This window comes from Condylura cristata, unplaced genomic scaffold, assembly GCF_000260355.1.
Source record: "Condylura cristata isolate star-nosed mole 26May11 unplaced genomic scaffold, ConCri1.0 scaffold00014, whole genome shotgun sequence".
In the NCBI taxonomy this organism is placed as follows: Eukaryota; Metazoa; Chordata; class Mammalia; order Eulipotyphla; family Talpidae; genus Condylura; species Condylura cristata.
Window position 1 is genome coordinate 22,896,180 of NW_004567115.1, and position 16,788 is coordinate 22,912,967.

The window sequence follows — 16,788 nt, forward strand, 5'->3', positions numbered from 1 at the left end:
TTTATTTATACACACAGGTATAGGCCAGAGGTGCAGGGGCGGTGAGAGGGTCCACCAGAGACAGAGTGGGGAGCAGAACAGGCCGACTGATGAAGTACACTGCTGAGGGGAGCAGCAGGCGGGTCAGAAGAGGTCTGCCATGCCATGTGGATCACTTCCAGGGCTCCGGATCTGGGGATCAAACTCATGCTGAAGTGGCTTTAGCTTCTTAGTGCTGCGCTTTAACCTTTTGTGCCACCGGGGAGGGCCTGTGAATATTTATTTAGTTATTTCGAACATTTATTTTTTTATTCCCAGATTGGAGATTCACAGATACATTTTACATAAGATCAAGTTTCTTCTAAAGGGAGACTTTGCAATAAAGGGAACCTGGAAGGAAAATTAAAGAGGCAATGTCTAAAGAGAATGAGTTTAGCCTGTACAGTTTTAGAGTCCTATTGTGATTCTAGACCCTGCCTGTAGAACAAAGGCTATACTCCTGGGTAAGAAAGTAGGAATGATGAATTAGAAAGGTACAAAGCCAATTCAATACGTATTTTAGGCATGGCATATGGTATCGATATCTTCACAATCATTTTTCACCCACTTTCTGACTCTGTAAAGGAAATGAAAGTATTGTCTATAATTCAACCGTTTAGAACTGGTCTGTAGCTGAACATCTCTAGTCTCTCCCTAAAGTTCTAAATGTCTCAACTATTAGGAATGGTCTAAAAAAAAATCCCCCATGAAGAGATAGTGTGCCAGATCAGTAAGATTGCTTTGCTTTTGCAGGGACAACAGTGGTAAGGAGAAATTTGAAGGACTTATTCAGTGATAGACTGAGAAGCGATTTTTTTCAAAGGAGAATTACAAACATATTTAGCAACGTGAGCATTATCTCCAGGTAAGTCCCTAACATTTTCTGAGCATCTCTGGGTTTTAAAAAAAAAATGTCCATGAGACAAAATATTTGCTTTTTCAGTTTCTATGCTTACAGAGGGACTTGTTCTTCACCAATGTGGATCCATTTCTATTTCTTCCAATATCATTACATTAAGGAAATATGCCTCGCCTCCAGTATTATACTGCTGATAATCAAAGGTTGTATACCAGTTTTCTTTCAGATCACTTTTAGGTATTCTACATGTGTGTGTTTATATGTATATGTTATATTGATTTTAGATCAAGTTGTTACAAAAACATCATTGAGGTATGAAAAATTTTTTGCGAATATAAACACAACATGTGTGATAACGTATAAACTGCTCCAACCATGTTTATGGTTTCATTTATTCATTCCCATGTCTTCCCTGCCATAATAGAAGATTAGCAAGTCATGGATAATCAAAAATCATAGAAAATCCTTCATTACAATTTTACCAATTCAGTTTCACTGACTTTTGTTACCAGTTTTTTATTTAGCACATCTATAAAAACAAAATAATTTGGCTTATCTGGATGTTCCCCATAACCTTTAATTCCCTCATTGTCTGTGATAAATGAGAAAGTGTTCTAGAGCAAGCATCTGAAAGAATTGTTCCAAGTGGTCTGGTCCACCCCATGACTGGGGCCATCAGCCTTATTTCTGGCTGAAGGGGCCCTAAGAATGCTTTAAAATTCCCCACAAGTGGTCAGAGACAGTGATAGTTACCCACTCATATGGTCTCTAGAGATGATGCTTAATTCATTTGCACCTCTTAATACAAAATCAAAAACTTAAAATCTAGATAATGTCATACTGCTGACTAGACAGTAGGATATACTTCGATAGCTAAGTGCTATCTGGGGTGAATTTCTGTGGTGTTTCATCAATGGTGTTGGTCAGTGTAGTTGATTTAGTACAGTGTTAATAGGGTCAATGAAAACCCTGCTGTCATTTAGTACTGAGAAAGGGTGGGCTTTTGTTTATTTATTACAGGAGAAATATAACTCCAGTTAGCAAATTGGCAACCGATAGCAAACATTTGTCTTGGACAGCAAGGAGTGGTAAAATATTGACTAGGTGTTTTAATAGAGACAAGCAGACATTATTGGGGGAAAAAAATGTAGAATTTGTGGTATGTACTATTTGTGATTCATTTTTGATGTACTAATAGTATTACACTCATGTACCAAAAACAGCATATGATTTTTATATTGTTTGCTGACCATGGGTTTGATGCTTTTAAAGATATAACTTTCAGACCACCAGTGGTCTGGTAAGTTCAGAAACCTCTGTCTTCTATTCTTAGTACTTGAAAGTACAGACAGCTCTAACTTCCACAAAAGTTACAGTCTGATATTTCATTTCAGTCCTGGTGTCTTTCTTTGCTTATAGATTAAATGATGTCATAAAGAACAGTTAGGGTCTCAGATTAACACATAAAAGTCTATTAAAAAGATAGTAGTTAAATATTTATTTTTTGAATAAATAAACATTAGAGCCTGAGCTCTATTTCCTTGAGTCAAAGGATCTGTAACATGAAAGAAAGAAGATAAATAGTCCCTTTTCCTTTTCAGGGTGATAAAGTTAGATATATGCAAAATTTAAGATAGATAAATAAGTATAAATAAAAGTGCATCTCAACCATCCTGGAAGCCCTTGCCCCAACTTCCAATTTCTTTAATGTGGCCACCCTATTTTGGGTGAGCTTAGTCCTCACCCAAATTGCAGTACCTTAGTTCTGTAATGCCTACTATTATCTGCCTCTTCTCTATCAAAATTCACTTCAAGTAAACTGATCATCAGTTTATATACAACTAATTCATACTATCTTGTAACTGAGCAATAACACAATAGCCAGACTAAATCATTCAGTATTTTTAAAAGCAGGTGTTTTTAAACTTAATGGAATATTGATAAACATCAAACCAATAAAACAAGGAGACACAGACATTTCCAATCAGCATATGTTAGATCTGGGTCAGGAGAGAAAAACATCTTTAATGGAAAGATTTGCCTTCTTTGGACATTGCTTGAAATCCTTCTTCTATGTCTATTTAATTCTCTTCTGGTAAACTACATTGAAATCTAAGTATTTCTAACATAACTTCTTTCCCCACATCTTTGTTAGTACCTATATTCATAAGATCATTTTTGTCACACCATCCTTTTTTTTTTTTCTTTTTCACATCATCTTTATCTTCATAGTCTCTATGCTCTTTTAGCGACAGCAGTGATCATGAATAGAATTTCTTCTCTCTTTTGCAATGCACATCCAGGCTGCAGTTCTCAAAGATCAAGCCACACACGAATGCCAGCCCCGAGCATTACCCCTGTCACAGGCATGGACCCCAGATCACCATCCTCATTAGAATTTAAACTTCAGTTTTCACATCTATAATTTGTGATAGTCTTAGACCCTAGCTGTGAGGACTGTATGAGATAAAATGGTTGAAGTTGATGGGTAGTGCCTAATACATAGTTAAAATTGAACAAGGGAAAAGTGATTGATGTAGTTGTTCCCTAGCTCACTCTGCCATACTTCCTCTGTTTTTTATATTTCCATGCTTTTGCTATCAGTTTCTTTCATCTTCAGGAGAAGGTTCACAGTTCAAGACCTCCCAAAATTTTAATCACTGGCTGTGTCACTAGACCATCAGCAATAGGTTTGCAGTGAAGATCTAGAGCAGTAGGACCTCCCACTGGTGTGGTCACCTTATACTTCCAGTGCTGCGTGCAGCTTGTCAATGTTGCTCCAGAACACTTTGTTCCGTAGCGGAGCCAGCTCCTTTCTTTCCCCAGTGCTTCCAGCACAGCCAATTCCAGAGAACTCTGCACTTTCTGAGCAAATTACATTTCATCCAAAAGGTCTGCCAGGGCATGCTCTGCCAGGCCAGAGCTTGTTAGTATAAATGGTACATGACCATAGTGGCAAAATCCGTCCAACTGGGAAAAGTGTTTTTCTCCTGGCATACCCACTCCCAGCCCCATAGATTTATGCCAGTCATAGCTCCTGACACCTCTGTTCGTGTGGCCTCTCACTGTCAGGTTCCAGCCTGACTGTGGCCACCATACTCACCACTCACTATTCTCATAGAAAAAGAAGCTGGAGCCTTTCTTTTTATCTCAGTTTTGCACCTCTTCCTGAATTCTGTATCCCAGATGGTCCAGGCAAGAGCAGACTGCCTGTTAGCCTTAGTGAGGTCTGAATTCCTACTGGAGCCAACTTCCAGGGCCTTCCAGGGGTAGAACATTGAATATAAGACACTGCTGATGGTTCTTCTCTCTCCACTATCCATCTGAGATTTCTACAGAAAATGGCCATATGAGATTATCTGAGCAGGTACTTTTTACTTTCTTTCTCAGTAAGCTTTTCAAACAACTTTCCCTGTAGACATGCACAGGTTTTTCTAAGTGAGTCAAATGTAGTCCATGACTATTAAATTGAAAGTGTTCTCTGATTCTCACAATCCTGTATACTTATGGAGCATACTTATACTGTGGCATTCCAAATAATGTTCTAAAAATCCACATCTACTTATCTGATAGCATTGCCAGCATATTATCTTCCAGAGTTACCTTTCTCCAAGAATCCAAGTGACATTTTTGTTCCCAGTCCTATGGTTTCTTGCCTGAAAATCGAGAACCACTAAAGACACCTTCAGTTGGTGAAGGCATCCCCACTTCAGTTAGTGTTATTTGGATGCATAGGGGTCACTAGCCAGGGTCCATGTCAGCTATGGAATTTAATGTATATACGATATGATATGATACTATACTGTACTACACTATATTATATTACATTACATTATATTATCAATTTTCAATACAAAAACTAAAGAGAACAGTTAACACTTTAAGACATGTATCTACAAGTAGTTGTAGGTGCAGGAGTAAACACATATATTTTTTTTTTTTAGAACAGGGAAACTGCATCCCAAAGACAGGCAGAAGAATGACAGGAAATAGATGAATAAGAATTTGGAAAGAATGAATGAATGCTTTCCTTTAAACCCTGCAAATACTACTTTTCTAGCTCTTGTCTTGCACCTGTAGCAGAGATCAGATTTCTGAGAATCTGTGTGCCACAACTTGAGCAAAGCACCGTATCTATGGGGCAATTCATCAACTCATCAAATTGAACAAATGAGCTCATTAGATTACAAACTACACTTTACTATTATTGCGACTTAAAAGAGAAGGCAAAGAGCTTCAGACATCATAAAAGCAGTAGAGTAAGGCCACAGAGTGAAATCCCACAGATCTGTTTCTTTATTCTCGCCTTCCTCAACCTGCCTCCTTGACTTACTGAGAAGACTGTAATGAAGGAGGGACAAAGGCCTTTTTAGATCTCTTAGTGAAGCTATGGGCAGGTCTTAAGAAAAATGAAGTAAGGTTCTCCTAGGACTTGTCGCTATGGAAATTTCCATTGCTTTAGTGGGGTGGTGAGATGAAGAGGCACTCCTAACATGGAAATAAAACAGACTAGGTGACAACAGATCATTTTCTGAGCGCACATATTTATTTGCATTAAGTAGTTAGTATTTGTATGTTTTCAATTTTCTCATTCATAATCTTCTCAAGGCAGGGATGAGACTTTGTCTGTTTAGGGTCATATATAAAAGACCAACCAGACAAGACAAGGTGAGGAGTATGAGAAACTTTGTCGTTATTTCTAAGTAAAATTCTATTCCAGAACTAAGGTTGTGACTGATGTAGTTTCTAGGAAATAAAATATGAAGTCGGCTTCTGTCACAGGTTTTCATTCTGTGCCCTCTGTTTGACACCCCACCATTCCCTCTCAGCTCTTACTGTCTCCATCAACAGCTACTATTTGAACCATTATTTGCAAAAAAGCAGACATTTAAATTATTAATCCTTTCAGGACTTGCTTTTCTTTCATCAGGGATCAAAGACTTCAGCTGTGGAACAAAAACTATCCGGGGAACTTCAGACATCAACCAGAAAAAGGGGCATGATTGTAGGCAGTGTCATTAAAGGATTGTAGGTGCAACTAAAACCACACCCCAAACCCTTTTGTGTGCTAGGATACCTTAGTTTTTACATTGCCCCAAGAGTGAGAAAGGAGGAGACCACCCAGTCCTATACCTCCTATAATTTCAGTGCAGGGTGAGGGTCAGGAAGGGCCTGCAGGGAGAGGGAGGATGCTGCAGAGGTGGACTGTGAAGGGCAGATCTCAGTTCTGTGACATCCACACTGGCTGATCATGAGCAAGTCGCCTGCTGTCCTGTGTTTCGGGCCCCTCCTTTGTAAAGCTGCTAGCACTAAGCTCTTAGGGCTGATAAAAGGATTAAGTGTAAGATTCTTGGCAGAGTTCCTAGCAGAGAGTAAGCACTCAATAAAGTTAGCAATTACCAAAGCAGAAAACTAGATTGTCCCACAACATAATTAAAGATATAATTTGGACACTCCTTTCAGAGCAGATTTCTGATACAATTTTACTTCCATTCTGATATATGTTAGCATCAAAATATGAGTAAAAAGACAGAGGCTTAGAGATTATTGCCATTTTAACTTCATCAGAGGGGGTGGGTCAAAGCTGTAGCAGAACTCACTTCTAGTAATGCTGTCAAAAGAGGCCCCATTCCAGTCTCCCAAAGAAGTAATGTGGACTCTCGCTGGTAGGGATGACTATTAGTTTTAGCATTTTCTCTGGACTTGAGAATATAAGACTTTCCACTCCATGTGAGACCAGGCTTGACTTTTAAGTGCCACTATGGCTTTGAGTGTGAAAGTCAAGGATAAGGCCAATATTGTCCTCAACTCAACATAAAATTCAAGGATAGTTACTCAGCTTTCATACAATTATTTATAAGTTCTCACCAAAAGTTGCTGAAAATAAGTACATTTTTGAGTCTGTAACAGAAAAACTCTGTCTTACCAAGATAGAGTTAAGAAGATGCATCTTTGACAAATACTCCTCCCCGCTCTGGATCCCACTTTTCTTTTCTCTGAATGCAGCCCTGGTGAAGGCACATACACGGCAGGCTAAAATTGAGGGTGGCTGGGTAGCTTTGAACCTCAGCAGCTGTCTTCGGCACATGCGCAGTGAGCGGGACAATAAAATATTGTTCATTGCTTCTACCCCACCACCAATTAGGTCAGCTGTAAATATTGGAATTGCTTGGTAAACATGCTGGAAGATTGTGCTGACTTGTTAATATAAGTGAAAATGTAATTAGATTTATAACACTTTTTTTTCTAAACCATAATTTACAACAACAACAGAAGAAAAAAAAATCTCTCGCAACCTGCTGAAATGCCATTATTAAAATGCACATGAAAAGTCAATTATGCCAGAGGGAGGTATTTAAGAGAAGTGAGTTTCCATACCCTGGGATTACACCATGGGGATTACATATTTCTTATTTATTTTTTTTTTCCCTGAGATCTTTGCTGCTGCCAAATGAAAAGGAACAGATATTTTACTTATTTCACTCTGAAATATTGCTGCAGATAGTGCTAAAAAGTAAAGTAAATAACCTGGCTCCCTGGAAACCTACTTTGCTCTGCTCAGAGCCTCAGGAAAAGCTGACTTGTCACCATTCCTTTTTATTTACAAGCCCTTCTCTCTATAAGCAATAGTCATAGTCTTTAAGATGTGGAAAATCAAGTATATCTTTTTTCTAAATGAGTAGATCATTATACGTAATTCTATGAAGAATCCTTATGTCAAGAAGTAAATCCTTGTTTTTGTTCTAAAAGCTGCAGTTTCCTCTACTTCCAGAGTTATATTGTGCCCATGTGCCAAGGAGCCTCACACAAGGTGGTACATGCACCATGATGCCATCACACAGTTGGTTCAGGCACCATGTTGCCATCACACAGGGTGGTGCAGGCACCAGCACTTTCCCAGTTTGGGCCAAGAAAAGCTGGCACCTCTACCCTGGGCTGGGCTTTTTCTGGTGCTGGAGTTCCTGAGTGGCAGGCGAAGAAGCTCCACACCTCTTTTAGAGGCTGCAATTTCTAATCCCAAATTCTAGTTTTAACCCAGAAGGTTTCTGCTTCTCTGCTTTCTGGTTTCCTCATAATGAAGTGTGAGTATTATTATTAGACTTCATCTGCATTTAAGGTACCAGTGGGGAAAAGCTACTTTAAAAAATATCATGAAGTAATTTATAAGTTGAGAGAAGCTGCATTTTTTTCACTCTCAAACTTCTAAAATGTTCAGATTAGATAATGGAAGAAATTTTTAATACATATTTCTTGGATTGCTAGTGCATATATCAGGGATAAATTACTCTTTGGGGAAAGATTCTTGTATTGCTATATAAGGATCAATCAAAATAAATCACATAGCTGTTCATATATATATATATATGATTTACTTTATATATTTATACTTTATGCACACTTACTCATACATACATTACCGATATACAGATATGCAAGAAATCTAGAAGAGCCAGAAATTAGAAGTGACAAAATTTGCAGACTTTGATTCAAAGTAGCATCTTAACCCGTTGCTTTAACTTATTGAGAACAATGGAAATGGTCTCCCAAAATAAAAATATCCAGTTATGTAATCATCATGATCAATACCTTTAAAATTGCATTTTATTATAAGAGTACACAATATTTCCAGTTCTTAAACTAACCTTCTTTGTGTAAAACCTTTTCACTCAAGTAAACTAGATTTACTTCAATTGAAATATTTTGTCTGATTTTACAATTTGGTGCTTGGCTTTTATACTGTTTGAGGGTAAATCTGAATATTCTCTGGACTTTCTAAGTAATTCTGGTTTTAGCTTTTGCCCACAGAACAGATATTTAACTGCTATAAAGATGAGTAACAGTTTCTTTTTTCTCACTTAAATTCTTTTTTGCTACTTTGAAGAATCCTTTTTTGAATCAGCATTGAAAACGAGTTTTAAGAGACTCAGAGATAGTTCAGAGGTAAAAAAGAAAAAAGAAAGGATTTGTAGGGCCTCTTCAGGTATCTACTTGACCTATTAATCTTCAGCCTTCCAGAACAGTTTTCAGCACCCAAAGAAATTGATTCCATCTGCATCCCTTAAGCTAGCCTGGGACCAAGGTAGGGGGAGAAAAAAAGTCACTGAACCACTGAACCCAGTGACTTAAGGCTTTTGTTGTTGTCTTTGTTTCTGTGGCTAATTCCTAAGGGGGAAAGGTGAACATATTAAAAATAAAACAGGCAGAAACCATCCTGGATGAGTTCACATTCATGTTTTCCAAAGCCAAAGGTCTGTGTCAGAGACTTAATCATACGGGTTATTTATGAGTGGGAAGACAGGAGAAACATGCTTTTATAACCTGCATTAGCAGGTGATCTCTATCAACCTGATTCTATTCCTACTGCAGAGGGTCGCTTAAGGTCTGCCTTTCCATCTGGAACCTTTTTCTTTCTTGTGTGGAGGGATCAAGCAAAGAACAATCACTCTTCGTCCATCACTTTTTCACCAGATAGTCTCATCACCCTCTTCAGATTGATGGAACAGCCTCGGTTTCTCCTTCCCTTTGCTCCTCCTTTACAGTCTTTCACTTTACTATTTATCTGCTAAACCTTGCCAATATTTTTTCAGTTTTTTTTTTTCAAGCCAAGAAGGAATGAAACACTAATTACCAAATGGTATGGAGTGTATAGGTGGCATGGATTCAGGAATTTCAGAGGACAGGAAATTGTATCCCCACCCACCAGATTAGATCCCAGCCTGCGACATAATACCATCCCCTGGCTTGTTGTTTTACCACAGAATTGTGGTGGACAAGGCTAGTTGTCAATGATGAGTGACTGAAGAAAAATAGAAGTGAGCTAACGAAGAAGCAGGAGGAATAACTGGATTGCAGAACAATTTCACTATGCCAAATTAGACTTACAATGTCAAAACTAAAACCTTCCCCAAGTACCTGCTTTCTAACCAGCTCCTACTGACTACATTCAGTAGGCACACATTCTGAGGTAAGAAAAAAAAAAAAAAGTGGGGCTAAATAAAAGAAGCAATAAAGCAAACAATGCACTTAACCGGGTCTCATAGCAGCTGACAACTGACCAAGCAGTCTGGAAGGTTAGAATCAAGTGAGGAAACAGGGAGATTGGTTTCTCTCCTAAACTCAGTCAGTTCTTGTTTAATTTGGTTTGCCTTTAAAAAAATAGCTTGGATCTCTCTACCCTTTTCATCTTTAGTGCTAACCTAAGTCTAAGCCACCATCTTCTCTTCCTAGGCCACTGTCCAAATGGCCTTGACCACATCACTTGGAGTAGATCTCTCCACATCTGCTTTTGCCTCCTCTTACTTATTTATATAAAACACTTAGAATGATATATTAAAAATGAAAATTTTACGGTATTGCTTCCCCTTCACTGGTTTTGCCAATGCCATTGGTTTACAGTGCCCTGAGGGATAGATCAAAATCTTCCAGAATGTCCTTTGGCATGTAGCCCCTGCCTCTCATCAAGTCCTTGGAACTCAAATAATATTCTCTCACTTTTCCACTCTTCCAAATGTGCACTGAACTTCTTTGCATGCCCTGGGCCTGTACATAAACCTAAAATGTGTTTCCCTTCTCATCTTTTTCTAGTAAAGTCTTACTGTGCTCCAAGGATACTCCAAAACTGAATTCAAAATACCCTGAATTACCAAGATACAAAGGTCCTTATATTTGATCAGCATTTAAAAAAAAATCCACCTTCTTCTTATAAGGAATTAATTCCTTTCAAGAATATCTATCTCTCAGGTAGTCTTTTATGAAGCTAATTTACTAAAAAGATATATTTTAATTGACAGCCAATCAATCACAAGTAACAGAAACTTTTAAAGAAAGACAAAAAAATATCTAATGAGGAGTCATGAACAGAAAATATATAAGGGGGCAGTGGCACCTGTCTTCTAGGGAGACTGGGGCCAGAGATTGGAAATCCGTGTGCCCTGAAGCGCCTGCTGCGCTCCTCTCCTGCCCTCTCCTTCCCTCTGTGTGTGTGTGTGTGTGTGTGTGTGTGTGGTTTGCGCAGCGGGTTCAGCCATGGGCGCTGTCACACAGACTTCCGCCTCTGTATGCGGGTTTCATAATTGTGCTGCAGAATTGGCTGCTCCTTTCTAAAGCCACTTTGCAACTCCAGCACTGCAGATCTCAGTGTCCAAGTAGGGGTAGGACAAGAGTGCCTCTCCCTTAGCTCACCTCAGCTTCCCTGACTTGTTTGGCCATACTCAGGAAGTGAGGTATCAGGCACAAACTTGGCCACTGCATGGGAGACACAAGGCAGCTGTCAAAGACAGAAAGAAGTGCAGATGGTAGGGGTGTTGCAGACAGCCCAGGGGGGATATGTTCTAAATAAACACTGGGGTCATCATCATAATAAAGAAATACATTTAAACAATATCATGTCAATTAGTGCACACCTATGTGTGTAATGTATATGTATGTTTTTTACATATTTATGTTTAATACGTACATACACACATACCAGGTACCCAGTGATATAGCAAATACTTATGGTGCCCTTTGATTTATAAATCTATCCTCAAGGATCATTACTATGCAACAAATGTATGACTGATATGCAAGAAAAAAGTGAGGTACCAGTTCATTATAGGGTGGGCCAAATCAATCAATGAATAGCATATTTCCATCTAATATCTGGTGAGGGCATGAAATGTGCATTGTGCCTTCATGGCTTCATTAATTAGAAAGTTGTATTGTGATATGGGTCAGGTTTTGTGCCAGAGATTAGACCATTAGTGAAATTAGTAAGGAAGGCTTCCTGCAGGAGGAAAATCCTGAGCTGTATTTGAAACCCACACACTTTGCAGCTGGTCTCCTGCGACCTGCATGAATAACAGATAATTAATACCAAAGCAGACCTGACTGTAGGAAAATGCAGGTTGGCTTATCCTCAGATGAAATTTACTAGGGAAAACATCAGGCCTTTGCCCCAGTCCCTTTCTCCGGTCTTCTGGAATGCCTGTCTAGAGTGGGAATAATAAAGGCTGGTTTATGGCGCAGATATTTGTTACATTTTAATAAGGTTTGGAAACTTAGATGTTATTCACTGCAGCTGCCAATCAAGTACCTGCGTAAAAGCAAGACAAACATAACAATAAATGTTAAGCACTCCAGCGTTCAGTCACTCTGGCAGGATGCACTGCAGGCTTTATGAATGTGTGAGAGTGAATATACAGAAGCTTGGGAAAAGGTCATTGGTATTTTTGGAGCAATAAATCAAGAATGGAAAGATTTGCATTTTGGCTGTATAACATAACAGGACTGGATTAGAGGGAGAGAATACTTTGAAGTAATATTTCTCCACTGACTTGTTTTATTAGCTTCCTTTAAACATGTTACATTATTGCTTATAGAATTTCATTTACTCGGATTGGCAGCTTGATAAATACGTCTATTGGCGATGATTTGGATTGCTCTGGGCATTAATATTATTAAAACCTGTCACAAGGAAATGTCTGAAAGATGACTTACTGTAAAGATTACAGCACGAAATAAATCATCCAGTGGTATTTGTTACCATTTATGGCCTCTTGGAGCTGAGTCAATCCCTTTTTATGTTGCATTATTTTTCAAGTTTTTATAGCCTTACATTATATATTGCTGTCAGAAATGAACAGATGGGGTGTCGAACATGAGCTTTCTGAATAATTCCCACCCTCCAGTTATTTGTATGAAGGACAAGTGCAAAACTGTGTGTTCTCGAGCAAAAAGGAGAGAGAAAGAGGTGGAGAAGCTGCTGTTGAGGAAAGGGATCCCTTTGTCAAATTGTTTAGGCCAATTCCACCAGCTGGTTGGAATCCCTGACTGGCAACCACCCTGTTTGGATTCAAGCAAGAGATGAGGTGGCTGTATTTGGCTCCAGTGAGCCAACAAATGCGATTTTCAAGTACATTTTTAGTGTCTTTTGCTGACACGTTTCCACATTTGGAGGTGAATATGTCATACTCTCTTTCTAAAGAGCTGAGCCACTTGGAAAAAAGCACAATGAAGCAATAAGTAAAACACATGGAAAGATATTTGAATGTTCTTTTTTTTTAATTATGTGGTTGCTTTTTATTTTATTTTCCAAAGATTTTATTTATTCATGCATTCAGAACTGGGGTAGAGGCCAGAGGTGTGAGAGGGGAGAGTCAGAGTAGGGAACAGAACAGGCAGATCAATGAAATAACACTGCTGAGGGGGTCAGTAGGGGAGACAGGAGACATCTGCTGCACCATGTGGATCATCTCTGGGCCAAGGTTGAACTCCTACTGAAGCAGATGCAGCCAGCTTTGCAGTGCTGCGATCCACCAGCTGTGCCACCAGGGAGGGCCCTTGAATGTTCTTTAATTTCAAATACACGATCATCCTGTGATGGAGCACAAAGAATTCTATGTGATCTGAGTTGTTCCACAGTGCCTTGGAATCAGTATAAAAGGAGTCTAGTGGAGGTTTCAGCCCCTCATGGAGAAGGCCTTAGATGATAGAAGCAAGATACACCCTGGGTAATCTCCCATGGTGGCCTCTGATTGGACCCAGGCACCTGCCTCATTACAATATAAGACCTTCTACAGAGTTTTCTACCCCTGGAGAAGAGAGAACTATAAACCAGTAAAAAATCCAAACAGCTTTTTTTAACAACAGGGAACATATGTGTTTATTTTCCTCACTATCCTTGCTATTACATCTATTCTGAACAGTTCTATAAAGTACCAGCACATTGCAGAGAAACAAAGGACATCTGACTAGAATCCAAAGTCACTATTTTTGAACCTTGAGTGATGTTCATTTTACGGTGTTGCTGCAGAAAGTCCAATCATAAAACACAACACATAAACACACACTTTAAAGTTTGCTGACTGACATTTGTCAAAGGTAAGAATTTTAATCACCATGTTGCACCCAGACTCTTACTTTCTCTCTCAAAAGCTCTGTGTTTTCTCCAGCTCATCATTCTCTCTCATCCTTATCCTCACACCCAGATGCCTTTCTGTGAACTTCTCCTTCCACCAACTCTTAAGGTTGGTGCCTTACTAGGGATGATCTGTAAGCAAATCTGTAGGATCTGTAGGATGATCTGCAGTCCCTTCTGCAACACCAGCCCATCCTTTCTTACTCTACTTCTACTGGCTCCCCATCTCTTCTGCTGTGTTATCTTCCCAAGGTTCTTCCATTTGAGTTTGGTTAATTTGTCTGAATGCAAGGATATCATCTGGATATGCCCATGTGAATGCTGACATTCACTGTCACAACTCAAACACGCAGGGCTGAGGAGGACTGCTTCATTCTAGCAAATCTTCACTGCCTTTTGTCTGAGATACCACTGGCAGCAGAGAACGTTTTCTGGTTTTAACCAAAGGAGAGAATACAAAAGGGGAAATTTGGGGTAGTAAATATGTTAATAAAGACAGTCCGTTATGCAGAGGTGAAATTCTGTATCCTTATAAGAAATATACCTTTTTATCTACCTCCCCCTCTCCCTCCCTCCTTTTCTCTTTGTTTCCTTCATTGCTCCTCACATAGGGACATTTGCTTGAGACACATTCCCAATCCCACCAAACTGGCAATGCTAAGCTTCTCATCTAGCTGATACATCAGCTTATAACTCAAACTCTTACATTTATCTATCTATAAGTGAGGTTTTTTTTTTTTTTAACTTTCTGCCTTCTCTCCTTCCTTATCTTTGAAGTTTTATTTACTTTTGCTTGCCCAGAGATATTGCTGACTGAATTATCAAAGCAGCATGTTGTGTGTTCCACTACAGTAGTTCCCTGGTCCCAAATGACACCTTGATTCACCAAGCTAAGTAGTCAGTAAACTATTTTGAACTCTGGACACTTAGTATGGGCCCACCGTGTGCTCTTATCTAGTCCTGTGCTGAGAGAATCTGACACCAATATCCCCATCAGTTTACCTCCAGTTAAGAAGAGGGGCCTGACACTGAGTCTCTTATTAACCAGTAGCCACATGCTTCCTCTAGGCTAGATCCTCTATCTGCAGAACTAGAGGGGAGATGAGACATGATCGTCTAAATCACCTTCAAGCTATAACTTACCACTTGCTCCTGTGCCAGCTGCCACATCTTCTAACATCCTGATAGCAAATGATTTCTCCTTGAGGTGTTTTGCTTTCTGTGGATCAAAAAGATCCCCCCTAATGATAATTACCAAATCTCTTTCTCTGCTCAATTTCAACATACCTCATGCAGAGTCTGTAAGTCCTTCTAGTTTCAGCTGTCATTAAAAGTTATCATAAATCCACTAAAGCCAGAAAGCCATTCACTAAGCTGTCTTAAAGGTGTGGGTGAATGTGCATGTGTGTGTTTGTGTAGGCATACAGCATGAGATGTGAGGTCAGGAAGAGAAACAATGCAACCCAGAACGACCTGCCATAATAACGCTTCATAATATTGTCTAATTACTGCTACCCACCTCTTTGTTATTAATTCTACAATTCCAGTGCATAAAATAACTTAATCATTTTCAGAATTTGCATGACTAATGGAGTGAGTTCTGATAGAATAAGGATAAGTTTCATAATTAGGTTTTGCCAGGAACTTGTGCAAACCAGTCTATTTATAATTTGGTCAGCTCCTGATATTTAATGAGGGCACTGAGAGTGACTGAAGCCTCTGGCAGCATTCACTTCATATTTTAATTACCCACAGTAATTCTGACAATTATACACATGTGATAAATCACACCATAATGACCCATAAAGAAAGTATATTTAATTACTGAAGGGGGAGTTCCCAGATTAAACAGGTAGATGGGATGTGCAGAGATGTGAATCTGTGAATCAGATTTGAAACTTGAGCTGTCTGATTCTGTGACATGGAAGAGCCAGTCTCTGAACTTGCACTGTGGACAGTAAGAAAATCATGGGCACATTTCCAGCCTCAGCTTCAAAATGGAAAGAACTTTGAAGTCATCACTCTTGTCCATAAAAAAAAAAAAAAAACAGGAAAGCTGAAAGTCTTTCCTTTGCCCATCAGAAAACAAAGGTTTCAGGGCAAGCTACTACCTGATGTGTGGAGGTTCACAGTTGAGACCTACTCTCTTGGGAAGGAAAGCTTGGAGATCCAGACTGGTGGAAACACTTAGAAGACAATATTAATGAATTGCTGGAGGCTGAGTGCAGATTAAGTGAAGAATGAAAAATTCTTCAAAGCTTCACACTCAGAGGAATAATCTCCACATTTGGACACTTTTGTTTTGTTTTGCTTTGCTTTTTTAACTTCTAGAAGCTACCACATTCACAATGAAAATTTAAGAAAAATTATCTCAGTAACTCTAACAGAGAGAAGGAAGAGTAACTATAATGCAAGGTGCCCAACGTGCTCTCCATAAGAAGGATACTCTTCACAGGAATTGACTTTGTCAGTGCCTTCTCTCAGCTGAGGGAATGGCTCTTCTCCCATGCCATACCCTCTAGCTAACCTTCCTGTCTCACCTGATCAGAGAGAGATGGAGGTAAGAGGCACTTGTGCAGATCAGAAACCCAGAAAATAAACCCATCTAAAAACTGAGATTTAATCACAAAATTACATGATCTTTCCATCTCCTAACATTTTCACCACACCAGCAGAGCTTCAGTATAGTTGAAATAGTTATAATATGTAGACTATTCAAGAAAGAGGTCATAAGGGAACCCAAAAACAATAGAAGCAAAGGCAGAAACACATATACAAAGCCTCAGAAACTACAGATACAGAAAATATTATAGTGCGACTGTAGCCAGAGTAACATTAAATGTCATACTACAGGTCTCTTTACCTCAGTCCCTTTTATCCAATCTATCCCATGGGGAAAAACATGCAAAGCCTGATAAAAGGTAAAAAAAGACCCTCCCTGGTGGCGCAGCGGGTTAAAGCACAGCACTGAGAATCTGAAGCCACTTCCGCGTGAGTTCGATTCCCGCCTGCC

The 16,788-nt window shown here is 39.2% G+C and overlaps 1 protein-coding gene across 1 annotated transcript in view; it reads left to right on the forward strand.

Moving 5' to 3' along the window:
• KCNU1 (potassium channel, subfamily U, member 1) overlaps positions 1-16,788 on the forward strand; it is a 108,160-nt gene that overhangs the window by 49,005 nt on the left and 42,367 nt on the right. The window contains exon 19 of the mRNA XM_012724777.1: positions 772-883. Within this exon, the coding sequence (XP_012580231.1) occupies positions 772-883 (112 nt within the window). The remainder of the gene's footprint in view (positions 1-771; positions 884-16,788) is intronic.